The following is a 27,387-nucleotide window of genomic DNA, read 5'->3' as shown; positions in this document are numbered from 1 at the left end:
GGCACAGGAATTGGGAAAGTGTATCCTCTAGGGAAGCTGAGAGCTTAGCCCAAAGGCATGCATGTCAAGCCTAGACATTTCTGTGAAGCCTCTTGTTTTATCTCAGAACTTCAGGTAGATTTTATATTCTACTCCATGATACGTTTTTTATCTGTTAAGATAGAGTTTTAAATTATTTATCACAGAGTAAAACTGACTCTTGGAAGATTCATCATGCCAGTTTTATAAAGTGTGAATTATTCTCAGGTCAAGCATGGCCCTTGGTGGACACGGCGGACATTCAATAAATATTTGCTGAATGAACAGATGAACAAACCACCCTGGGCAGACTCACATCCCCAGTCCCTGTCCCTATACTCCCAGAAGGAAGCCTGCCAGGTTGGAGCAGCTGGAGATGACGTCACGATTTCAATCATCCACGCGTGAGGGAAAGGGCCCAGTCAGAGTGCTGGAGGTATAGGGAAGGACAGAGATGAGAGATGCTTCCAAGGAAAAATAAGCAGGACTCACACACTGACTGCAAATGGAAGCTAAATGAGAGGAAGATAATCAGAAATGGAGAAGTTTTATGAGGCAAGGAATGTTTCATTCAACTTTGTCTCTTGAGTTTGTGATGACCACGGCAGATTCAGACACTCTTGGGTGGTCTTCTGCAGGCAGAAGAAATTGTCAGTTCAACATACGATGTGCCACAGGCCAGGGGTATTGCACATGTAACATGTAAAACATGAAAATCTTCAATCTGATAGGAGAAGCCATCACTGCCTAGACCCATCTGGTCCAATATGGTAGCCTCTGGCCCCATGGAGGTGGAATTGAGCTGTCCTGTCTGTATAAAATACACACCAGATTTCGAGGAGAATATACACCCACATACATACACCCACAATCAAAGGATGTAAAATTGCTATTAAGAATTTTATATTGATCTCATGTTGAAACAGTAACACTATGGATATTCTAGGTTCAATAAAAAATACTACTAAAATCAATGTCACTCATTTCTTTCACTTTAAAAAAAATACGGCTACTAGAAAATTTCAGAGGACCTAAGTATCTTGCATTCAGAGTTCACGTTATATTTCTGTTGGGTAGTGCTGGTCTAGAAGGATGAAGTAAGACAACTGGTCACAGATCCAGGGAGAGAGATCCTAATAGCTCCTACGTGAGGACTACCAAGGACCAGCCTCTGCAAACCTCTCTCTGCAAAACAATATTTCTCTCTCTGGTGTATTTGGAAGAGACTGTTAATAGAGGGTTGCAGAGAATGATTGTCCTTCACCACACACATCTGATAGGGCTTACTGTTGAGAAGAGCTGTAGACGTGCACATTTGAATCGAAACTAATTGAAACCCTTGCCTAAAGAAGCCCTAGGAGTCCCAGACAACTTCAAACAGAGATGTGTGATTAAACTCCCTTTTGTGTTAGTCAGCACTTCCCCAGCTCTGTGTCCAGGCTAAGCTGGATTCCTCCACCCCTTGCCACTTTAAACAGTAAATAGTTGGACTTCTGCTTAGCTCCTTGCCATTCTTTATCCCCTCTCCCTACAGAGACCTTGTTCTTGAAACTAACGAGTCTTATCCCCCTGCAGGATGTTACTTAAACACTGTCACAGTTCTAACAGGTTCAGGATTCAGATCGCCTAGTTGTTATTTGTGGTGTTTTCATGTAGCAAAGCCCTACGTGGACATGGAGACCTATGAGGAACTTGACCCTCAGTGGCAGGCATTCGAGGATTGTTTTTGGAATCCTTCCAAGGGAAACTCTCTTCTGTGGCGGACTGGTTTTCTCTCATCTGCAGTCCTGCCTCGCCTGAGTCCTTGCTCCTCTAGCTTTCCTCTGCCTTGTCGGCTGGTCCTGCAGAGCGCGGCTACAAGCTACCCCTTCGGTGACAGGCGGATGGGTGAAATCCAGGCTCTCAATGTGGCCAGCAAAGCTTTGCCTGATGTACTCCCTTCTGCGGCCACATTCCGGGTCACTATCCACCGCACCCAACTCCTGGCTGTCACCCTTGCTGGCACTGGTTCTTGTCCCTGTCCTACTGCTCCCAGGCTCAGAGCCTTTCCCTCCAGTGCTCCCTCCCAGCCTGCAATGAGGCCATTCTCCCTCCCTCTTCAGGTACCAATTTCTTCCCAAAGCAGCCCCTCTGGGCATCTTTCTGGAAACCTCCAACCTTTTTATTTGCTCTCATGGAGGCGATGGGCTTGTCTTTCAAAGTGCTCATCACAGTTGATCTATGGTTTATGTGGTTGTATGATTGTTTGATGTCTTTGCCACGTGCTTTTATTTTTTTTTAAAGATTTTATTTATTTATTTGACAGAGAGATCACAAGTAGGCAGAGAGGCAGGCAGAGAGAAAGGGGGAAGCAGGCTCCCTGCCAAGCAGAGAGCCCGATGCGGGGCTCGATCCCAGGACCCTGAGACCATGACCTGTACCAAAGGCAGAGGCTTCACCCACTGAGCCATCCAGGCGCCCCAGCCACATGCTTTTAAGAACCTGGAGGAAGGGGATAATCTTTGCTTTGTTCATTGTTACGTCTCCAGGGTAGAGACTTAATATGTATTTGTTGAATGAATTTATAAACATGTTTGTTCTGCTCCTCCTGCGGGATGCCTGGATCAGCCCTGGTGGGAGTACTGACGATGAGGTGGGGATAGGAGGCGGGTGGAGGGAAACCTGTCCCTTCCTTCTTCCATTAGTGGAAGGGCTTGTGTTTCAGGCGTATTTGCCACGTGCAGGGAAACGGTGGGGTAGCTGGGTCAGTTCCAAGCAGGCACATGGAAAAGATATGACTTACAGTGTAACCTCCGCCCTCCCGAACTTCCAATCGTTGCCCCCTTCTTTCTTTCTTTTTTTATTTATTTAGGTACTTGTCAGAGAGAGAGAGAGAGAGAGAGAGCGAGCACAAGCAGGCCGAGGCAGAGAGAGAAGCAGGCTCCCCGCTGAGTAAGGAGCCCAATATGGACCCTTACTCAGTGGGGAGCCTGCTTCTGTAATGTGGACCCTGGGATCATGACCTGAGCCGAAGGCAGTGGCCCAACCAACTGAGCCACCCAGGCATCCCATGCCTCCTTCTTTCAATCCCTTGGTCTGGGCTACTTTTCTTCGGTCCCTAGGATTTCCTTCTCTTTGCATTTCAAATCTCCCTTTTCCCTGTAGCTGTTCTGCTCCAGCTGCTTTCAGGGTTTTCCTTCCCTCTCCATGTGCTGCTCCCATCTTCCTGCTAGTCTGGCAGTTTCCCGTGGAGAGCATCAAGCTTTCTGGGCACATGGAGGCAATTTTCCATCTGATTATAGTGCTTTCTAGTTTTAGCACACCCACGAAAGACAGCACGGGCTCAGGGAGCTATCTTGGAGGCTCATCACATGGTTCTCTCTTTGGCCTAGCACACAGGGCTGAGGGTCTGGTGCAGAGTTTTAGATGAGGCCACTGGTTAGAGCTCTTTATGTCCCAGAGATTATATCTGCCACCATTTTACCTAGCAGGTACATCATGGCTTGCCTTTTGCATAGATGCAAGAGTTTTTCGTAGGCTAGTACTGCCTTCAAAGATACACCAGGAATCAGACCACCTCCAATGGCAGCACCTTGGCCCAAGCTACTGCCATCTTTGTCCAGAATGACTGTCCCAGTCTCCTTGCTTCTGCCTTTGAGTCCCAAGCTCTGCACGATCTGGTAATGCAATGTGCCGTTTCTCTGCTACGATCCTCTAAGAGAAGAAATACTGGCATTTGAAACACTGTGGATAGACCATGAGGGCCTCATTCCAAGTGAAATAAATCAGACAGACAAAGACAAACACTGTTTGTGGAACCTTAACAAACAGAACTCATAGAAACAGACTATAGATCAGTGGTTGCCACAGGTCTGGGGCCGGGAGTGGGGAAAATGAATGAAGGTGGTCGAAATGTACAAACTTTCGGTTACAGAATAAATTAGTCCTGGGGATGTTATATGCAGCGTGGTGACTACGGTTAACAATACTGTTTTGTGTATTTGAAAGTTGCTAAGAGAGTAGATCTTAAATGTTCTCACAAGAAGAAAAATTTATAACTGTGTGTGGTGTTAACTAAACTTACTGTGGTGGTCATTAGTTGGCAATATCAACATATGCCAAACCACTTTAAGTTGTACATCTTAAACTAATGTAATGTTTCTTGTTAATTATATCTCAATAAAATTGGAAGAAAAACAGATCCTTCAATGCATCATTCACTCAGAGCGAAGGTGAAGTCCATGCGTGTGCTCCCTACAGCTTTGCCTCTTACTACTTTCCTATTGGTCATCCTATTCCAGCAACACTGAACTTCCTTCTGGCTCCTGGACTGGGCAGAGGTCCTGCCTCTGCCCTATGCATTTGCTGTATCCTCTTCCTGGAATGCCAGCTTTCCAGTGTGCACATGGCTTAGCCTCATCTCTTCCAGGACTCTGCTCAAACGTGATCTTATCAATGTGTGGACCTTGTGTCTTTGCCCTAACCTTTTATTCATCTCCCCTTGCCTTACCTCTCTGAAACCAGACAGACACATGGTTGAGATTATGGTGAAACACTGGCCAGTTCAGAGCTCTCCTAAGAAGATCAGTGCTTCTGCTCAAGGGCATCTGGGGATTTATACGACACGATAGACACTAGGGCAATGGTTCCAAACTTTAAAAAAATAAATGAAACACTTTCATCAAATGAAATCATATGTAGAAGATCTTACTTTGGCAATTTTTAGAGAAATGAATTATATGAACACATGAACACATTGCTGGGAGCAGAGGCTGTCACTGTCTTAGCTGATAGATTAAGAAAGTGAGGCCAAAAGAGGTGAAATTCTTTTTTTTTTAAATTAATTAATTTATTTTTTCAGCATAACAGTATTCATTGTTTTTGCACAACACCCAGTGCTCCATGCAATACGTGCCCTCCCTATTACCCAACACCTGGTTCCCCCAACCTCCCACCCCCTGCCCCTTCAAAACCCTCAGGTTATCTTTCAGAGTCCATAGTCTCTTATGGTTCGCCTCCCCTTCCAATTTCCCTCAACTTCCTTCTCCTCTCCATGTCAAGTATCATATGGTTTCACTTATTTGTGGAGCATAACAAATGACATGGAGGACATTGGGAGATGGAGAGGAAATTCCTTTTTTTTTTTTTAAGATTTTATTTATTTTAGAGAAAGCGAGAGAAATCATGGAGGGAGAGGGGGAGGAAGAAGCAGACTCCTTGCTGAGCAGAGAGACAGATGTGGGGCTCAATCCCAGGACCCTGAGATTGTGACATGAGCTGAAGGCACTCAGCCAACTGAGCCACCCAGGTGCCCCAAGAGGTCAAATTCTTAACGTAGGAGTTGGAAGCAGTGAGGGGAGACTGGGTATAGACTTTGTCGACACCACGCCACGTCCTACCCTCCCCCACAACTATAGTGCTTAGGATAAATTTCTGGAAAGCACAGCATATTGCCTGGCTTCAGATGAATACACTAAACATGGCAGCTCATCACCACCCTCACCTCCATCAAAGCTTCTTTACTGTTCAGCTAATTGTCTCTATTGAATCATTTTGTCCATAAGGACAGTGTGAGGACTCATCCATGCATTTGATACAACACATGTGCTCTCCACCTCCTTCAGTTCTGCTCAAGGTTCACTTATCAATGGTCTGGTCATCCTACTGCAGAGAGGGTGGGATCTTCCTTTTCCTTTCCCTGAACTCCCCTTACATCCCCCCACTCTGCTTTGTTTTTCCCATAGCACCTTTTACTTCTAACATGTTTTATAATTGACTGGTTTATTGTTATTTTTTTGTTCGCCTCTGCTGGAATGTAAGCTCATCATGGGCATCCCCTCTGTCTGTTAGTGTTCTACTCTCCCTTCAAGTTCCAGTCCTGGCCCAAGCTTCTTTCCTGGTTTGCACTGATTCTGCCTCCTCCTGCTTTCTCATGCATTTCAGTGTTTGATTAGAACACTGAACTTATTGTAATCTTCCATTTCTTCCATGTTTGGAGGTGGAAAAATAATTTCCCACTGGGCTTCTACTCCTAACTCTGCCATAACCTCAATGGTGACCTTGGAAAATTATCCAACCACTCTGAACCTCAGTCTTTCCATTTTATAAGAAGAAGCTGAATTACATGATCTTCCAGTCCTCCCCAGATTTCACCTTTAAGAGATCATAAGTAGTTTGATAGGAAGGTCCATGAACAACAACAATAATAATAACAGTTCCCAGCCACAAGTATCTGCTGGACCTTTCATCTACTCATTTCTAATCCTCTCAATGATCCTATAAAGGAGGTACTAATCTACCCACTTTACTGATGAGGAAAGTAATACTCAGAACATAAAAACAATGAAACTTGTTTGAGTGACTAATGAGACAGGGCTGGGAGTCTTTCTTGAGATTGTCTGGTTTCTAAGGTTGTGTCCATTTCCTAACTCTACACGGTCTTTTGTCTTATATTTCTTTTATATTACTTTTATTACATGAATGAAAGATCTGGGCACAATAAATGGTCTGAGGTGAACTCTGAGTTGTATTCCAAAACTCACGGAGAGGAATCTATGTGCATTTTTAAAAAGATTTTATTTATTTATTTGACAGACAGAGATCACAAGGAGGCAGAGAGGCAGGCAGAGAGAGAGAGGAGGAAGCAGACTCCCTGTTGAGCAGAGAGCCCGATGCAGTGCTTGATCCCAGGACCCTGAGATCATGACCCGAGCTGAAGGCAGAGGCTTAACCCACTGAGCCACCCAGGCGCCCCTCTATGTGCATTTTCTTGCTTGACTTTGACACCTGACTGCTGTGTGGGCTGGGCTGTACTCTCCAGGGGCTCCTTGATGCTGGCAGTTGCAGAAGTCAGCCTTCCACTCACTAATATGTATAATTGTGTACAGGTTACATAAGTTCTATAAGCCTCAATTTACAAATTATTTTCACCCATTAAATAAGGACAATAACATCTACCTCCAAGGATTATTAGGAGAAATTTAAATAAGGAGATGAGGGTAGCACCAGCCTGTGGTGTTTTAAAATTTTTTTTTAAAAATTGTGGTAAAATGGGCGCCTGGGTGGCTCAGTGGGTTAAGCCGCTGCCTTCGGCTCAGGTCATGATCTCAGGGTCCTGGGATGGAGTCCCGCATCGGGATCTCTGCTCAGCAGGGAGCCTGCTTCCCTCTCTCTCACTCTCTCTGCCTGCCTCTCTGCCTCCTTGTGATCTCTCTCTGTCAAATAAATAAATAAAATCTTTAAAAAAATAAAAATAAAAATTGTGGTAAAATACACATAGCGTAATCTTCATCATCTTAATCATTTTTAAGCCCACAGTTCAGTGGTAATAAATACATTCATTTTGCTCTGCAACCAACACCACCATCTATCTTCAGAACTCTTCTCATTTTGCAAAACTGAAACTCCGTGTAGGGTATTTGTTTTTGTTCCAATGCAACTTAGATGCAGAACTTAGCAGAATTTCCAGTTCTCTCAAAAGAACACACACACACACACACACACACATCCCGTCCCTGACGATCTTACGAGGTGATAGAAGAGTGTTTAAATCACACACACGGTTGCAAACAACTCCATGTCTACATTCTGCATTATCTTTCCCCAAGTATCACCGTTCCTGTCTTCCATCCCTTCCCTAACTTCAGATACCTCTCCCCACCAGCTTTAATCCCCAAATTCCTGTTTTCAACTCATTATGGTGCTCAGAAAACAAAGTCCCTGCCAGTTAACAGGATTCACTCTCTGTGGACAGTAACTAGGGTTCTAAATAAAAAAGATTATTTTCCTTATACATTACCATCATCATCTTCATCAGCAACAACTTTTGTTGGTAACTTGGAAGAATGATGCAGAAAGAGAAAGGTGTGGAAAATGGACAGTTTAATCAATTTAATCAATTAAAAAGAGTTACAGATAAACAGATCAAGAGAATCCAATGTGGATAAAGTAGACCTGGACTCAGCCTCCTAAGGACAGAAAAATGGAACAGACTACATCCAACTGCTGAAGCTCATCTATCACTCCACACTGGTTGAGTATAGCCTGGAGCCCCACAGGCCCACCCAATTCCCATACCAACTCCACCTGTGACAGCTCCTGAGCGGGGGTGAAGAGGTCTTCAAAGCCCACTCAGAACTGTCTGACCCGGAGGATTGGAGCCCTCCTCCCTGGGCTGACATGGCGGGGAGGGTCCTCCATTACCCGGTTCATGACACCAATCTCACAGATCAACACTCCGTACCCTGGACTGTCTGCCAGAATCTACCATGTCAGTGTGATTACCTCTGTCTGGAGGGTTCCTTCCAAGAATTAAGTGGAAATCGAATTTATCTGGAAGGGGTAACATGAAAGCTATCTGGAATTGCTAAAGAATGGAGGAATGGAATTAAAGCTCTCAAAATAAGAAAATTCATGATCAAGAGTCTTCAAGTAGTCCTTGTCATCTACAGACCAAGTTATTTTTTTATGTAGGAAGCTAAATTTGTTTCTAAGACCTTAGTGAGCAATAAAGCCCACCACCAATGGGTGGCATGCAACAGAAAGCAGACTGTCTATCTGGGCATGGGGTCCTTTAAAAGTGCAGAGAAGGAGAGGACAGGAGAAAGGGTGAATGCATTGCAGGTTCATATTTACAATTTACAACAGCCTAGGGATGTTTAATTCTGATGTTTTCTTCCTCACAAATTAATCCTCCACTTCCTCCTGCATGACTCTCCACAGAGCAGAAAACAGATTTATGTGAATATTGAAGAGTTTCATTTTTCATCTTTGCACAGTACCTATGCATCATAGATCTCACAGATCTAACTCTAAGTCTCTAACTCTTGAGTTAGAGACTAGGCAGTGGAAGGGACTAGAAGGTTTTGTCAGCGACAGCTGTAAGTTTTGCTCTCTTAGCTAGATTTTCTCCATCGTTAAACTTGGAGCAGGATGAATCTGATGTACTCTTAATCACCCTGTGGAATTCTCGACAAACTCAAGACTGAGCTGGTGAAAGACACTGAGAAAGGGCTATGGGGCAGGAGTTAGAGATGAAAGGCTTCAATGTCTGGGAGGAATAGACAGGAGTCTTGCAGCATTCAGCCTGCCCATCTGTAGTCCCTGCAGAATCTGTCTCTGCCTTGCATTTGGTAGGGCAGAAATTCTTTGTGCAGTTATGGCTGCCATTTTGTTTGATTGCTAACACCTCAGCAACATACCACACAGGCTGCTTGAGGAGGGAACTTTCTCAAAAGTAGGGAGTCTGGGATAACTTCATGGAAGAGGAGATATTTGACCTGAATTTTGAGAGAGGATAGAGTTTGAGCACAGAGAGGGAGGGTGTTCCTGGGGAAGAAAGCAGCGGCTGAGGTTTAGGCATTGGAATGAATGGATTGGTTTTGCAGAAGTGGAGGTCCATGCGGTCTGTTGGATAGACTCGCTCCGGTCACCCTGGGGAAAGGCTTGAGTGCTCAGGTGAAAAAAGTTGGGCTCCCTCTCAGGGCAGGGCTTCTGAGTCAGGACAATCCATCCTCATCCAGTATCTATGTGTTTCCCTTCATGTTGACCTCCCTGTAGTCACCTGGGGCCCTGTGAGTGAGCTCTGCCAGACTGAAATATGAGCAGAAGTGGTACATCACTTCCACTCAGGGAACCTTGGCTGTTCCCTCTTCTTCGGTGCCTTTGAAAATGCTCCGGGTGGTGCAGCTTCCTTCATTACCTTCTTTACCCAGGATGTTGGAAGTTCTTGATAATTCTCCATGAAGTGGGAGGCAATGTCATCTACAGAAAGAAGTGAAAAGCTTCTGGAATATACAACATAAGCAATGTGAGATGGCAGAACCTTCATTACCCAGGACCCAGGATTGTGAGGAGGAGGACCCAGCACAAAGGCTGTGCATGAGAAATAAGATTCTGTTGGGATAAAGCCTCAAGTTTGGGGATAATTTTGTGGCGCGGTTATCCTGACAGCTTCTAAGGCTTGGGATCAAGCAGAATTGGGAGTTGGGGTGGGTGGAAGGATATGTATAAGGTCACATTCTCTTTAGTTGTGAAGGTTTCTTTCATGGGTAATCCAATAGAAGAGTACTCTTCAGGGCCCTGGGGAGAGCAGTTCATTATAAAATCTACAAATGCCTCTTCTTTTCACTAGGCACCATCTCCTTCCATGCGCTGCTCTTTGAACACCACGGAGCAGGAGGGTTGCCAAGGAGAGTGGGATGCTTGAAAGGAAGCGTGATACTCTAGTTGAAGCAGAGCATTAGGAAGCAAGACCCTTTAGTTCTCTCCAAACATCAGCCGGCCAGTGGACGCTCTTCAGAACTCCTGATGCACCTCAGAATCCAGGTTGAAAATACCTTGATGGGGCGCCTGGGTGGCTCAGTGGGTTAAGCCTCTGTTGTCAGCTCAGGTCATGATCTCAGGGTCCTGGGATGGAGCTCTGCATCGGGCTCTCTGCTCAGCATGGAGCCTGCCCCCCGCCCCCCCTTCCCCGCCTGCCTCTCTGCCTACTTATTTCTGTCAAATAAGTAAATAAAGTCTTAAAAAAAAATACCTTGGTAGCATGAAAGTGCACAGGACTGGATTTAGAAGATCTGGATTTGACTCCTAACTCCACCAGTTACTAACTGTGTGAACATGGGTAAATTTCCTAAACTCTCTGGGCCGCATTCTCCATGTAAAGCTGGATACAACAATTGTGTCTCCTCCTTATAGGCTACTGTGCAAATGAGACAGAATGTGTGAATGATACTTTATGAATTACACAGGACTCCATGAATAGGTGTGGGTTGTTCATTACTGTGCATGCATGGCTGCAAAGCTGTTTCTGTTGGGGCTCACATTGCTTATGTTGTATATTCCAGAAGCTTTTCACTTCTTTTTGTAGATGACATTGCCTCCCACTTCACGGAGAATTACCAAGAACTTCCAACATGGTATCTCAGCTTCGAAGTCTCTATGTTCTTCTGCATCCTTTCATTCTTCTCTCTTATTTCAGGGGAAGATGGTGTTCCTCTCTGCTCCAGGGCCAAACCCTCCGCTGGGGCTCGCAGTCCCATTCTAGCATATCTCCTTCAAAACTGCTCCATCCATCAACGTCTATTTCCTATCTTACAATATTTTTGTCCTCTCAGTCAGATAATGTGTTCAAGTCTTGTATGCTAAGAAAAAAAAGAATTCCTGGGGCGCCTGGGTGGCTCAGTGTGTTAAGCCGCTGCCTTCGGCTCAGGTCATGATCTCGGGGTCCTGGGATCGAGTCCCACATCGGGCTCTCTGCTCAGCAGGGAGCCTGCTTCCCTCTCTCTCTCTCTCTCTGCCTGCCTCTCTATCTACTTGTGATCTCTCTCTGTCAAATAAATAAAAAATAAAAATCTTAAAAAAAAAAAAAAAAAGAAAAAAAGAATTCCTTTACCATATTGCCTCAGAAGACTAAGTCTTATCTTCTCTACTTTTCTTTACCACACGTACTTCTGAAAGAACTGCCCAAGTTCTCCACTTCCATTTCCATGTTCACTTGGAGGGGAAAGAATGGAAGTAGATACTTTATGACCATAATTAAAGAGCCAGCTAACTTTCATGGGTGTGATGAGTGTGGGCAAGTAAAGAAAGGGAGGTGGTCCTTTTGTTCTGAGTAGGTACACAGGATCCACAACAACAAAATGTTGTTAATAACTAGATGAAATAACTCACTAACTTGTCTTTGATCCTTTTGCATTTTGGGTTTTCAGCAACGCCCCTGCAGCATTGTTTTGTTTTGTTTTTTGTCGGTGATGAAACTGTCTGTTCTTTGAAGTATGTGAGTATGTGAGTATTTGGAGACTTGAAACAAACATCCCCTCTCCTCATAAATAACACATTCAGGGTTAAGAGCTAGGCTGGATCTTTTAAAGTAAATGACAAAACCGTGGAACTCAACAAGGGAAAAGCAATGACAGATCATTCCACAGGGGCAAGACTGTGGGGGTGTCAAGCCAGTCTAGGGTACCCGTCTCACTTCGAGTTTGCTATGAGCCGGCAACTGCTATCTGTGCCCTGGGGGACCACCCGAAATGGCCATTATTTACCCACTAAATCTGAGAGACAGATTTTGTTTTTTCCTATTGCTCAGCTAATACAGGAACAAGTTGTTGCTCTCCTCTCTAGGGATCTGCCTCAGGTAGAGACATGGAGCCTTCAGTCTCTCAAATCTTGGCCTGCTCAGGAGTCCCTGGTGGTGGTGACAGCTAGTAGTATGTTGGTAACACTTAGCTCTCTGTAAAGAAAAATCCCTAATTCGTTGCGTTCTGTGGTGTAAATACATTTGCTCTGGCCAATTTCAAGCCACGCCATGGAGTCACCAAACAGGGAATTGGGAAGAGATATGCAGAGTTGGAAGCTGGCTCCAGCATGCTACTGAATATGTCACATATTCTGTTAACTAAGTAGTAAACATACCATAGGAAATCTGAAAATCACTGAAATCTGGGGCAGATCGCAGAGAGAAAAAAGTGCTAGGGCCTTTATTTAAAAAAAAAATAATTTGACATATTCCATTTTCAAAAAAAAGAAAGCAAGCTATGCATAGATTGCTTCCAATGTTTAGTTTTGTGTAGCCGTTATCCTCATCCTGCATTTTGGTTTCCTTTTTTTATCTACCCCAACATAAGCATTTCCCCATGTTCTTACAAATTTGTTCCAAACAGTTTAGTGGCTGTTTAATCTAATGTATAAGCAAGCCAGTACTTATCACAGAACACTAAGGTAGTTTCTGATTTGTGAGAAAAAAAATGATCTTGTTTACTATAATAAACACCCTTAAAATTTCCAGAGATACTTTTGAGGAAGCCAAGGGAGCAGCTGTCCTGTGAGTCAGAAGAAGGGAAACCTCTGGGAACAGCTGCCTTCATGTTGGCCAAACTTTGGGATCACAGGGTCTTAACCTAGTGACTTGTCTGCTCAGAGATTTCCAGGCATTGTCCCTGAAACCCACATCCCTCTCAACCTTGCTCCCAACCGTCAAGGTCACTCTATGAGTTAACTCTATCTCATTTCCCTACTTCTGGGTTCATCCCATTAGCTAATCTAGTCTCTCTCACTTCCCTCTTGAACTCTCCTGCTCTGCCTTTGAACTTCTCCTTTGGGGCAAGTAAACTCCCATCTATCCTTGAAGATTTAGGGAGGTTCCTTCACTTCCGGCCCTACTAGAATCCTCGCTGGCTACTGAGAACATGTGTTCTCTGTACTTCTGCTCTCTATTTTTCTTCTCATTCTCACTTTTATTCTTCTCAGAACCAGGAGGTGGGGTGAGGGTCCTTTGGCTCCTTGTCACCACTTCCAGACCACTTCCCCCTCTGTCCTCCAGCCACAGATCTCTCTCCCTCATTGCTGTCACCCTCCAGCCTCCAGGTCACTCTTCCCTCATCACTGAGGACTTTGGCTCTGGCTGAAAGCTTTCTCCTCCATCTGGCCTCTATCTTATCATGCTGACTTCTTTCTCCTGAGGAAGACTACCCAGCACTCTGGTATCTCTGCTCTCAGATTCCTCCTCTGTCTCCTCAATCTCAGTTTTCTGCTTCCTGGTCACATCTGGACTGTGCACCACTTTTGAGATGTGGATTTCAAACATCCCCTCCATGCGTACCACGTCCATCCTCCTGGGTCACCTGCCAGAACTGTCACAGTTCTGTCTCAGTGGAAACTCAGATCAACTGAGCCTGCCACTTTCTTCTTATCTCTCAGCCTCTTCAGGTTTTATTTCCTTCTTTGTCCATCAATATAATACCCTTTGCAGCTTCTGCCAATTCCCTTCCCCTTTCCACCCTGTGTTATATGAGACAGCACCTCATCATCCCTAGATGAACCCCAACACTCATGTTCTTGTCTGATGCTGCCCCAAATGCTAACACTGGGAGAGGTTAGCTGAACCACACTGACTTGATTTTCAATTCCCGGAGCCCTTTCATTTTATGATTCCATGACTCTACACCCCTACTTCTTTCCCTTTCTGCTGGCCACTGATTCACAGTCCCCTTGGCTAAGTCCTCCTATTCTGTTGACTTTCTCAGACCTTTGTCCAGACCTTCTTCTCTGGTTAGCTTTCCCCAGTGACTCATCTGTCCCAAAGGTTGTAGATCCATTTATGAGCTCATGGCTCATATTTTTATTTCTCTATTTCAGACCTCACTCATGAGCTGGACTTATATGTCCACTGGGATGCATGTCATGAGGTGCCTCATAACCACTTTTGCTTCAGGCTTTCCAGTTCCAGCATCAACTCTCCACTGTTGTCAGGGTAAATTCTAAACTTCTCAATGGGTTTATGGGAGCTCTAGCCTGCTATTTCTTCACTTACTCCCTACCCTGCCTCGCCCCTCCCCTATTTCACTCTAATACTCTGAATTTCTCCAGAAAGACAGGATGACATAATAGCTAATGAGTAGCCCCACATCTAGAATTCCTTGGTTCAAATTCTGGCTATGCCACCCACCACCTGGCAAATCTTGGATATTTTACCTACTTTTTTGAGCTGTTTTGAGGATGAAATGAGATGAGGCATGTAAAGTTCTTGGCAGAGAGCCCAGAACACCATAGGTGCTTAATGAATGTTAGCAATTATCATTTCTAAAATTCAGTTTCTTAAGCATAACATATGATCTCTTTTTTATAATATGCTATTGACTCAACCCGGAATTCTTTCTTCCACGGAACCGTGCATACCCCCATCCCTAACCCACCCCCACCACATGCTGTCTGTCTAACTCAGACTCAACTTCCAGGACTCAGCCAATTACCTACTTGGTCTGTTGAACATTTCATGATCCCAGGTTAAAGACTCCCTTCTTTGTGGTCTCCTGGCACTGTAGACTTTTCATCCTGTAACACCTACCACCCACCACTGTCTTTACAGGAGGTATATCCTTTACCTCTCTGATTGCCCAGTAGGCTCTAAGAGGATGGAGAGTGGGGAATGAATCTCAGCCATTGTTGTATCTCCAGCATAGTACCTGCCATAAAGTAAGTGTTCATAAATATTTGCTAAGTGAATGAATGAAATGATAAAACACACTGAGTAACCATAGTTCTCCTCTTTCAAGAACAATAAATCAATAAAAGGAACATTTATGGGAACTATGAAGTAATTTCGTGATTCAGAGATGCAACCCCCAATTCACTAAACATCCTTAGCAATATGAATAAGTGCTCCTTGAAATAGAAAACTACAAGAAAAAAAAATAACACTGGTGAAATAGCTAATTTATGTACTCAGAAATAATAAGATGCTGTCTTTAAGAAACAAAAGGAAACTTCCATTAAATGAGTTCCAACATCTAAATCCAGCCAACCATGATGAAAATCATGGTTGCTGAATTAAAAAAAAAAAGAAAGAACAGTAAATAACATATTGGACAAGGCAGAAAATTGAATTAGGCAGATGACAACTTGATTATTCTCTGAGAATAACTTAGAAAAATGAAAACAAGGTGAAAATAAAGGTGTGATGCATAATAGGAAAAGAAGTGTGATTACAAGAGATCCTAGCTATTAAGAAAAAAGATTTTCAGGATGAAAGAGTTCAGAATGATAGAGATGAAAGAATAAGCAAAGATGCTGTATCTTTTTTTTTTTAACAAGTCTTCCCAGCAGTAATGTTGTAAGATCTATCATATTTGTAATAATAATTAAATAAAATAAATTAAGAATTAGGGGCCATCTGCATTTATTGGATGAATACCATGTACCAGACATGGTTCTAGAGGCTTTCCATGCAGGACTATGTCATCTAATCCTCCAGTAATTCATAATGTAGGTATTATTATTACCGCCTGTTTTCGGAAGCATGGGTAAGCAACTTTCCCAAAGTCACACAGCTGATGAATGGTGGTCCTATTGTGGATTACTTTGGGAGAGAGCTCTTGACCCATGTTGGGTAAATCATCATCTTAATTCTGGAGCTTCACCTAAGAAATAAATGCCAAGCTCTCTTCAGTACTTGGAAGTAAAGACCTGTACATATTTTCTGCCATGTTGCCGCTTCCAGTCCGCGACGGTGGGAGAAGAATTAGGCACAAACAAGTCAGCTTCAAGAGATTGGGAGCAGGCGGCAACAGTCGAAAAGACTGCGGCCTCGAACAACTCCACAGTCTCACTTTTATTAGATTGAAACAATAGCCAACAGAAGAATCGATGAAGGTCAAATGCTAGTCACATGTCTTGTGGACAACACGCAAGGAGGAGGATAAAATTTATAGTTAACCAAGGACATTCAAAGGACTCATCTAAAAGACAACAGGCGCTTCTGGGAAGAGAAAGGAGCGATAATGGAAAAGGGAAGCAGGCGGTATTTGGTTCCACCCTGAGCTGACCCGGCGTTCCTGGGTGCTCCGCTTCCCTGAAGCAGGAGGCTTTCCGCCCTAGGCGGGCGGGGCGTTCCCGGCTGCCCGGCTTCACCGTCGTATTATATCTTCCCTCTCCCCAAAGACCTGTTGCCAATACACGTTTTTCTTAAGGACATATCCAAATGTGCTTGGCAACTAGTAAAATCCTCCAGGGGCTATAGTTTAAGCAACAAATTGTTCCGAGGGGCAGTAGCACCATGTGATTTGGGCAACAGCATGTTAGCAAATGCAGGGCAAGCAGAGACTTGAAAAGCACTAGTATGATGGGGTTTGTCCTCTCTTGCTGCGTTTGGAATCCAGCCACCATGTGAAGAAGCCTGAGTGTTCCTGCTGGATGATGAGAAACTCATTCTTCAGTCACCTCTCTCACCTTGGCTGGCAATCTTCTAAGTGCCATATATGCGAGTAAGGAGGGTTGCTAGAGGTTATCCAGCAGCCAGATGACCCAGAGCTGACTGAAGGTCTATGAGAAAGTCACACAGAGTTCAGCTGAGATGACACAAACCAGATCAGGCAAATAATTCACAAAATTATGACCTACATGAATAGTTGTTACTATTAAATCATTTTAAATCACTAAGTTTTGGAATGGTTTGTTACTGAGCAGGTGCTAATTGATACAGGATGCAAAGTCAGTTTCTGTTATATGCAGTCAAAAGAGTACTCATTACAATAAAGTTAAAATTCTTTTAATATCTAAAATATATCTTGGCCAGAAACTTGACCTGACAATTCTATTATGGGCAAACATAATATTTTTAATCTTTTTGGATTTCCTAGGTTCATATATAATCTGTAAGTGTTTTGGAATACATTTCAGGCTAGCCCCCAAAGAAGAAACCATTTTCAAACAACAAAAGAGCAACCTTTGTAAAACCTAAAAAGACACAGGATACTCCACCAATATATATCTAATCAGGCTGCTATTTGTATGTATATACAAGAGAAAGTATTTTCAAATATGTAGGAAAGTATTCTTTTCTGCAAAGAAGCTACCAAAAGACATGTCCCAGGACAATGAATCAAAATGATGAGTATTCAAAACCAGGAAGTCCTCTAGGGCTAATATATATATATATACACTACCATATCTAGTAATAACTGGTGATTATTACTGAAACACAATATAGAGGTGACCATAAATCTGTTTATAAACCATAATTACAAAATAGAATAGAAAACACTTTTAAGAAGGCACTTGTTCTCAACCTTTTTGGTCTTTGGAAATTTTTACACTCATCAAAATCACTGAGCATCCCAAAGAGGTTTTGTTCATGTGGATTTTACCTACCAGTAGTTACAACACGAGAAACAAAAGCTGAGAAAATTTTAGTGTTTGTTTAGTCACTCAAAAATAACAATAACACATCTAGAGCCCAGATATTGGTTTCTAATACCATTCTCCGGTGGCTGATCTTAGGACTGGAGCAGGAAGTATATGGGATGAGCCTGGAGCATCTTGTCGGGCTGCAAAGTTGAACGTGCTTAAAACCCACCACAATAGAAACAAAAATTAAAAATAAAACAAAATGAATAAAACCCCAAGTCACAATAATGTATGGCATGTGTCACAATGAGACATGTCAAAGGGATACAAGAACCAACTAAAAGAGCTCCCAATGGCCAACGCTTGAACAATTTGAGCAATGAATTAAATAAAGCAACCCAAAAGCACTATAAACCTAAGTACAAAATAAATATTCCTGAGTCCATACTGATATTAATAAATGGTTAAATAAATAAATACAAATGGGGAGAAAAGACAAATCTGTAGTGCAGAAGAATTCCAAACAATTTACGTAGATGCTCTGCCCTCAAGGAGAGCTGTGCTCCCCACTCCTTAAGTGTGGGATGCACATTGTTAAGTTCCTTCTGAATAGTACAGCATGGAACAGGGGACAAAAGGGTAGTTTAAAGAAACCTGACAGACACTGCCTCAAGCCAAGTGATTAAGATTAACGTCAGTCATGTTGAGAGCATGTACCCTTGATGTGATGAGAGAGGTGCTTTACCTCTGTGGTCTTCCTCCCCTAAACTAACAGTCCTGGTCTAATCATAAGAAAAACACAAGACAAATCCCAGTTGAGGGACAGTCTATGAAATACCTGGCCAGTACACCTCTAAACAGACAAGGTCATCAAAAACAAGGGAAGTCTGAGAAATCTTCACAATGAAGAGAACCTTAAGGAGACATGATGACTAAATGTAATGCCATGTCCTGGGTTGGATTCTGGAAATAGGAAAAGAATATTAGGGTAAAACTGAGGAAATCTCTGGACTTTAGTTAATAATAATATATCAACATTGAGTTCATGTTCAAGGTGGGGTATTTGGGAACTGTCTGTATTATCCTTGCAACTTTTCTGTAAAGCTAAAAATGTTCTAAATTAAATATTTATTACAAATAGCACTAGTAAACTCATTATAAGCTAACACAAATGAAATATTTATTAAACTATCTATATTAATTTCAAAAAATAGTAGAAAGAGTGGCATTGTCTTGTATTTTTAGGAACCCCTTTAATGTCTGGGTTAAGAATAGACAGTTGGAATCTCATAGCTGCCTCCACATTTAGTCTGCTGTGATATTACATGCTATGGAACCTCTGGAAAACTTCCTATACACTCAGGAGAGCATGAGAGTAAAAGGCAAATAGGATCTTTGTATTTCTATATAAATAGTTTTGACCTCATGGACCCCTTGAAAGTGTCTTGGAGACGTCCAGGAGTCCCTTGGTCACACTTTGAGCATGACTATATTATAAAAAGTATGCATTAGAAACCCAAGATTACTAACGGAAAAGATATCAAGGGAAGGTGAATATAGACTATGGCAAGGTTCTTCTTCCTATAAATGGAAGCAAAAATGAATTCTGTATTGACATTTTGGCAATAAATGTCAATATAACGTCAATTGACATGATAAATGTCAATAGCTAAAAACAGTAAGGAATGGCTTTTAAAAATTTTAAGATGGTTATTTATAGAATGAAATAAAAGATCTTTATCTTATAAACTACCAAAGGTAACAGACAAGGAAACCATCTATAAGGCAAAAAAACAACAAAGAGGAAACAATAAAAAACTGAAAGTGTGAAAGCAAATGATAAAATAATATTAAATGTGATATGTATGGATGAATGACAATGAGTTTACAGATGTTAAATCTGTTAAAAACAAGTAGACTCTTACGTGAAGCTGTAAGCCAATATCAAATGTATGCTGAGTACTGGGGCACCTGGGTGGCGCAGTCAGTTAAGCTTCCACCTCTTGATTTCAGCTCAGGTCATGATTTCAAGGTCGTGAGCTCAGTTCATGATTTCAAGGTCGTGAGATCAGCCCCACTTTAGGCTCTGTGCTCAGTGGGGAGTTTGCTTAAGATTCTCTCTCTCCGTCTGCCCCTACCCCGACTTATGCTCTCTCTCTCTCTCTCTCTCAAAAGAGAAAAGTATGCTGTGTATAAAAGGCATTCTCACAACCAAATGATAAGAGGAAAAACTAAATTATGCAGAAAAATGAAAACTAAAAATGCTGGGACTGCTTACATCAAGCAAGCAAAACAGGAATTGCACTGTGAATACTACAGAAAATAGTGTTGCTAGCCAAAAGCCCTAAACAGAGAAAGAAAGATAATTTCTTCTTCTCTCTTTTTAAAATTTTACATAAATGTTTTATTATGGGCTCTTTTGTTTGACTTTCTCTTTAACATTTTTGTTAAAATTTGAATACATATAAATGAACATTTAAAGTGCATGTAAAGTATAGAAAGTAAAACAATAATTCAAATGCCTCCCAACTGAAGAGATCGTCTTTACCAATCCCCAAACACACACAAGAAGGATGTTTTCTATTACTCAAAATATAGCAAATACAAATCCAGTAGCTTCCACACATGCAAGGCAAAAGTCTTTTAAAAACATAAGGAGAACTGAGCAGAAATACAATTACAATGGAAGATTTTAAGGTATCACGGTTACTCTATGATAGGATAACTTGTCAAAAATACATTAAGAATGATTTGAACAGAACAATTAGATGATTCACTATCAAACTTTGAATCTTGCATGTAGAGAATGTACCATCCTCTCAAGTGTCTATATTTCAGGCCATAACAAGCATTTGATAACTTCCAAAAGGTAAACTTTGTTGTATATCCTTATCTCTGTTTTTTTTAATAAGAAAGAAAGAAAGGGAGGGAGATAGAGAAAGAGAGAGAGGGGGAATAGCTCCATTTATCTCAGACTTTAAAAAGTAAAACTTTTCTAAATACCTGCTGAGTGAAGGAAAAAAGATATAATGGAAGATTACTTTAAAAATAAAGAATATGACAGCATTGTATATCAGTGCTGCTGGAATGGAGACAAAGTGGATCTGTGTGGTAGATAGCTTTACTGTTTGAGAAATGAAAATAAGTGGACCAAGTATTCAATTCAGAAATTCTGAAAATGTACATTTAAATATATTTTAAAAGGAGCAGGAGGAAGAAAATAAAAATGAAAGCAGAAGTAAATAAATGAAAGCAAAAATGGATAAATAATCTCTTTTGGCAGGTATTTTGGAATAAAAATGGAGGAAGTAGAAATAAGAAATTTTAAGACAGTGTATATTGTATATTATCAAGTTGAAAGTCACTATGAAATAGATTTTTTTCACAAAATATATGTTAACACATTTAAAAGCAAAAATACTCAATGTAGCAGTGATGGAATTAAGGAGTGTTCTAGAGAATCCTCCCATAAAGAACTCCAGAGCTAGGCTGATTTTATGGGTGACTTCCTTTGCTAATTCCAACACTATCTCAAAAACAAGTATTGTTTTCAAAAGTGTCCCGAAGCTGGGTACCAAAACCTGATTTATCTAAGAGACACAGGACTAGAATTACAATGATTTAGATCCATAGTGTACACATTAAAAAATATTTTTCTCAACACGTGCTAATATATTTTGATAAAACTCTTAACCAAACTAGGAATAAAATTCTTAAATAATAAAATGTATGAATGTTGAGAAACAATCTTCTCAATAAAATTCCCAATATTAAACTTAATTGTGAAACCAATAACCCAAATCCTACTTAATTAGTAAAGTTCTGGAGGCATGCTCAGAAAAGTAAGTAAGTTAACAAAGTCCTTATTATTTAATGCTGTGAAAGTTCTGGTCATTACAATACAACATGAAGCAGAAATAAGGGATGTAACCACTAGAAAGATGGAGAAAAAAATTATTTACCCATGATATGTTTGCACTCTTAGGAAAAAAAATCAGCTTAAACACTATTAGAATCAGTAAAGATAAAAGATAAAAGTAACTGGAACTTAAAAAACAAATTACTTTGCTAAGGTACTAGTTGAAAAATATAAAGGGAATCATTTCGAATTTTGTGTAATACTTTAGTTTAAGCCCAATATAGTTAATTACTTCTCCTTCTGGAAAAGTACTTGAAATTGTCAAAGAAATGTAAAAACCCATTTCAGCTGTGGAAATGAGGGCAGGGTGTCACCTACTGGACAGGGCAAAGATTTTCCAGTTGCTAAGCACCTGACAGAGGGAGGGTGCAGCCAGATGGAGGAAGAATGACCCACTTGAGAAAACAAGTGTCAGGAAGCTGTCCCAGTGCAGAAGACTGCAGGGTGATGCTGAGTGAGGGCTTGAGGGAATGGGTAAAGCTAGACTTTGAACCTGCTTTTAGTTCTAGAATGCACAGTAGGTCCCAGGTAAGAAACTGCCAGGTCCTCTGAGCCCAGCTTCCCAATGATTTGAACAGCTGGGTCCAGGTGCGCTCCTGACTAGAGAAGGGGGAGCCCAACTCTGAGTATCTCTGGGCTGCCCCCTACAGTGGAGAAGGAGCAGGAAGAGAAAAATCAAAGCAAACCCATACCTCCTTCTCCTCTATCTGTCATTGAAAGATTGAGGAGGGATCCATACAACTCCAAATCCATTTTAACTCCCCTCATTGGGCTATACTTTCTAAGGATGAGCAAAAAGAGAAAATGATTTGATATTTGATAGAGCTGACAAAGGGAACCAATCTGGTAGAGAAGAAAAGATCTCTTTGTGAAAGATCTTGCTTCAAGAACAGATGAAAACTTGAGATACACGTATCTCCCGCTTTTCTAGAGGACAGAGGTCATTACCTGTTTTCAGTAACTGAAAGAAATTTGAAGAGCATGTTCACTGTTACGAAAAAAGGCAAAAAGCAAAAATAGCTTCCCGTGCTTGTTTTGCAGTGAGCTGAAAGCAGTACTTACTCTCAGCAGCAAGAGCAGATGTGCCAAGCTCCTTCCCTAGGAACTACACTCAGCGTCTCAGCCTCAAGTCTCCATAGCTTCGAAATTTGTCTGTGAGCACATGTGCTTTATCTCAATCTATTTTGTGCATCAGTTAGCCAGATGTGTCTTAAGGTATCAGAGAAGTCTAAGGGAGGTCATTTTTGGGTCTAGAGATGCTCAAAAAATTTTTCCAAGTAAATTAATGGTAATTGCTTCTTTGCTTTATGTCATTTCAGTTTACAAAGGATTTCACAGAAATGCTCTACTTTTGGATTGCAGGAAAAACCTGCAATCCTTTATTTTTAAAACAAGATTTCGGAGGCTGTTGTATCTGTGAAAAGGGCAGGAAATACTTCTTTCAAAGGAAAACATGATTACAGAATCAAAACTGTAAAATCGGGTGAAGATGACTGGATAGGAGGATCCTAGGCTCACCTCAGTCCATTGATACAACTGGATATCACCCACATTAGGGTAAATAACCTAGAAAATGACCAGAAGACTGGCAGAACATACCCTCCACAACTAACTGTAGAACAGGCCACATCAAAGAGGGTGGGAAGGGCAGAAACATGGTCAGGAGCCAAACGGACCTGCAGGACTGTCTGCAGGAGGGAGGGAGACTGTAGACATGAATGGAGAGAGGAGCAGACTCCCACCCTGGGCACCACCAGGCACAGGGAATCCACACTGGGAGGACAAATCCCCATAACATTTGGCGCTGAGAGCAGAGGGGCATGATTTTGTGAATTCTTACAATCAGCAGGGCTTAACACCTGGAACTTAAAAATCACTGGGCTTGGCTCTGGGAGATCCAGGAGGGTGATAGGAAACTGAATCCCTACCCTTAGAGACAGCATAACAAACAGCCCCATGGAGATACAAGCACAGAAGCAGCAGTTGGAAAAACACCTGGGCTATAGGGGAAGGAGATTTGTTTTTTTAATCGCAGTGTGTGCATTGGGAGACTTCTCCAAGAACAAAAGAGCTAGTGAGGACCATTTCCCTCCCCTGCCTCCCTCCACCAGCCAGATACACAGACACTTGCAGGAACCAGCACAGTGCCAGCACTCTCCACCTAGCTTGCTGATAGTGGGTCCTGCCCCTTCCAACCTGGAAGAGCCCATCCAAAATGGTGCCACAAGCTTGGAAGTGTGCAAGCAGTCCTGATAGGGGCTAGCAAACTCCAAAGTGACTCCTGCCCGGACGAGAGGGGAAGATAACCATGCATACCAGTCTAACTCCTGCCTTAGCTGTGGACTGGGGACAGACATCTTGTCTGACTGCAGGTCCCACCCACCAACAAAAGCTTCTTGGGGCACAACACAGGGGAAAACACACTGCAATTCAGTGCTATTGCATCTCTGGCAAATACCTGGTCTGACTCAAAGCCCAAGGCAGCCACAGACTGGCCCACTAACAACACAGGAACCGAACCCTGCCCAAATAGACAAAGAGAACCATTGCAGATGACTGGACTGAAGGCAAAAGCAGCTCCGCCATGACAGTAGGGCAGATGCAGTACATAGGAGACATCTATGAAGTGCCACATTCAGGTGAACTGGGGCCATTGTGCTGCAGAGCACTACAGGTCCTCTTCTTTATAAGGTCACTGCTTTCAGGAGCAGAAGATGGAGCTGACTTTCCTAACACAGAAACAGACACAGAGGGGTGCTTGGGTGGCTCAGTCCATTAAGCATCTGCCTTCGGCTCAGGTCATGATCCCAGGGTCCTAGGATTGAGCCCCACGTTGGGCTCCCCGCTCAGTGGGGAACTGCTTCTCCCTCTCTTTCTGTCTGCTGCTCCCCCTGATAGTGCTCTCTCTCTCGCCAAATAAATAAATAAAATCTTAAAAAAAAAAAAAAAAGAAACAGATACAGAGATTTAGACAAAATGAGGAAACAGAGGAATATAACCAAATGAAAAAAAGAACAGGACAAAACTCACAGCAAGACACCTAAGTGAAATGGAGATAAGTAGTATATCTGACAGAGAATTTAAAGTAATGCTTGTAAAGATACTCCCTGGACTTGAAAAAAAGAGTGGAGGACCTCAGTGAGGCCCTCAACAAAGAGATAGAAAACAAACAAAAAAAAGAACCAATCAGAGATGATGAATTTAGTAACTGAAATTAAAAATACACTAGATGGCTCCTCCTCTTCCCTCCAGTCTGGCGAATCTCGCGCGCACTGAAGACGGCGGCCGCATTGGGAAGATTTCTCCGGGCTTCGATTGCCCGACATGTGAGTGCTGTTCCTTGGGGCATCTCTACCTCTGCAGCCCTCAGACCCACTGCTTCCCGAAGAACATGCCTGACAAATGTATTGTGGTCTGGTTCTGGTCAAGCAAAATTCGCTTTTAGCACCAGTTCCTCCTGCCACGCTCCTGCCATCACCCAGCACGCGCCCTATTTTAAGGGCACCGCCGTTGTCAATGGAGAGTTCAAGGACCTAACCCTCGATGACTTTAAGGGGAAATATTTGGTGCTTTTCTTCTATCCTTTGGACTTGACCTTTGTGTGTCCTACAGAAATTGTTGCTTTTAGCGACAAAGCCAATGAATTTCACGACGTGAACTGTGAAGTTGTTGCAGTTTCAGTGGATTCCCACTTCACCCATCTTGCCTGGGTCAACACACCAAGGAAGAATGGCGGCTTGGGCCACATGAACATGGCACTCTTGTCAGATCTGAATAAACAGATTTCCCGAGACTATGGCGTGCTGTTGGAAGGCCCCGGAATTGCTCTGAGAGGCCTCTTCATCATTGACCCCAGTGGCGTCATCAAGCACTTGAGTGTCAACGATCTCCCCGGGGGCCGAAGTGTGGAAGAGACCCTCCGCCTGGTGAAGGCGTTCCAGTTTGTGGAAACCCATGGAGAAGTCTGCCCAGCGAACTGGACCCCGGATTCTCCTACAATCAAGCCACATCCAGCTGCTTCCAAAGAATACTTTGAGAAGGTGAATCAGTAGATCATCCCGTGTGAACCCACCTCTTCTCACGTCAGGAGAGAGCCACAGCTGGAACTCACTTTGAGCATTTCAAAGATGATTATTTATAGAAGACAAAACATCAATTATGCTTGTATTCATAAGTAATACTCTAAATGTTTTGTTTTTGTAACATTGGCGGAGGCTTTTAAATGTCCTCACACACATAAAGCATCCTTTATTGGTAACCTCTTGATGGCTAACTAGTTTATAGGACGCTGGTTCATCTGTTCCTTGGATTGTGTCTTCAGTGGAAAGAGGAAACATTCTTTGTTGGCCTTACTTGAACCTTTATGTACACCAGACTAGTACAACACACACCGAAGCTTCTGATCAAGGGTCCTGAAATTTCTTCTTGAATTTCTTTGTACTAAACTGAATTTTCTTTTAAGGTGATAAAGATCATACATAGTTTTAATGTGTTAACATCAGTGGTTTGATTTAACTCTTGCAATGGATGTATATGTACTTGAACAAATGTGAATCATGTTTTTAAAAAAAAACACTGTGGCAGAGTGACTTCAGTGATCGTGCATGTCTCTCGTCCCTGAGATTAAAATAGTTACTTATTTGTTGGCTGCATAGGGTCTACATATAATTCTAGATACTGATTGAGTATAATTATAAAGGCTATTTATTGAATTGTATTTTGAAATCATTGTAATTCCTTTCTGAAATGCTCAATGTAAAGTACATAATAAACATTTTAAAATATTAAAAAAATACACTAGATGGAATAAATAATAGACTAGAGGAAGCAGAAGAACAGATCAGCAACCTAGAAGACAGAGTAATGGAAAACAATCAAGCTGAATAGGAGAAGAAAAAATAATAATAATAAATGAAAATATGGGGTGCCTGGGTGGCTCAGTGGGTTAAAGCCTCTGCCTTCAGCTTTGGTCATGATCCCAGGGTACTGGGATCGAGCCCCGCATTGGGCTCTCTGCTCGGCAGGAAGCCTGCTTCCCTTCCTCTCTCTCTCTCTCTCTCTGCCTGCCTCTCTGCCTACTTGTGATCTCTGTCAAATAAATAAATAAAATCTTAAAAAAAATAGACTTAAGGAACTCAGCAATACCATGAGGCATAACATTAGCATTATAGGGATCCCACAGGAGAAAAAAGAGAAAAGGGGGCAGAAAATTTACTTGAAGAAATAATAGTTGAAAACTTCCCAAATCTGAGGAGGGAAACAGAAATCCACATCCAGGAGATACAGAGATTCCCCCACAAAATCAATCAAGGAGGTCTACATCAAGATACATAGTAATAAAAGTGACAAAAAATAATGATAAAGAATTTTGAAAATATCAAGATAAAAGTGAAGAGTTATGTACAGCAGAAACCCCACAAGACTATCTGCTGATTTTTCAGCAGAAACTTTACAGGTCAGAGGGTGTGGCATGATATACTCAAAGTGCTGAAAGAAAAAAACCTACAACACCAAAACACCCTATCCAGCAAGGTTGTCATTCAGAATGGAAGGAGAGATAGAGTTTCCCAAACAAAACTTAAAGGAATTCATGACCACTAAACCAAACTTACAAAAATGTTAAAGGGGACTCTCTGAGTGGAAAGAAAAGACCAGAGGTAGGAGTAAGAAAAGTAGGAAGCACAAAAGCAGTAAAATTAAGTACTACAAAAATCAGTCAAGGGATTCACAGAGTAAAAGGATATAAAGTATGACACCATATACCTAAAATATGGGGGAGGAATAAGAATAGGTTCAGATTTAAGTGGCCATCAACTTAAATGGCTGAGTATATGCACAAGACGTTATTT

At 42.1% G+C, this 27,387-nt stretch overlaps 2 protein-coding genes across 3 annotated transcripts in view; one reads left to right on the top strand and one right to left on the bottom strand.

The window, feature by feature from the left end:
• Positions 1-27,387, bottom strand: part of TACR1 (tachykinin receptor 1) — a 151,565-nt gene that overhangs the window by 34,066 nt on the left and 90,112 nt on the right. The gene's annotated exons all lie outside the window — the stretch shown is intronic.
• LOC123926139 (thioredoxin-dependent peroxide reductase, mitochondrial-like) lies at positions 1,692-26,004 on the top strand. Its single transcript, XM_045979917.1, has 2 exons — positions 1,692-2,025; positions 24,791-26,004. The coding sequence occupies exons 1-2, from the start codon at positions 1,692-1,694 to the stop codon at positions 25,588-25,590; spliced, it is 1,134 nt and encodes a 377-aa protein (XP_045835873.1). The 3' UTR covers positions 25,591-26,004.

The sequence above is a fragment of the Meles meles genome, chromosome 15 (genome assembly GCF_922984935.1).
Source record: "Meles meles chromosome 15, mMelMel3.1 paternal haplotype, whole genome shotgun sequence".
NCBI lineage: Eukaryota > Metazoa > Chordata > Mammalia > Carnivora > Mustelidae > Meles > Meles meles.
This window is presented reverse-complemented; position numbering and strand designations above follow the sequence as displayed.

Excerpts from the sequence above, each read along its gene's own strand:
- LOC123926139 (XM_045979917.1), top strand. The coding sequence starts at position 1,692 with ATGGAGACCTATGAGGAACTTGACCCTCAGTGGCAGGCATTCGAGGAT. Across the intron at positions 2,026-24,790 it reads TGTCACCCTTGCTGGCACTG|TCTGGCGAATCTCGCGCGCA; the intron begins GTTCTTGTCCCT and ends TCTTCCCTCCAG.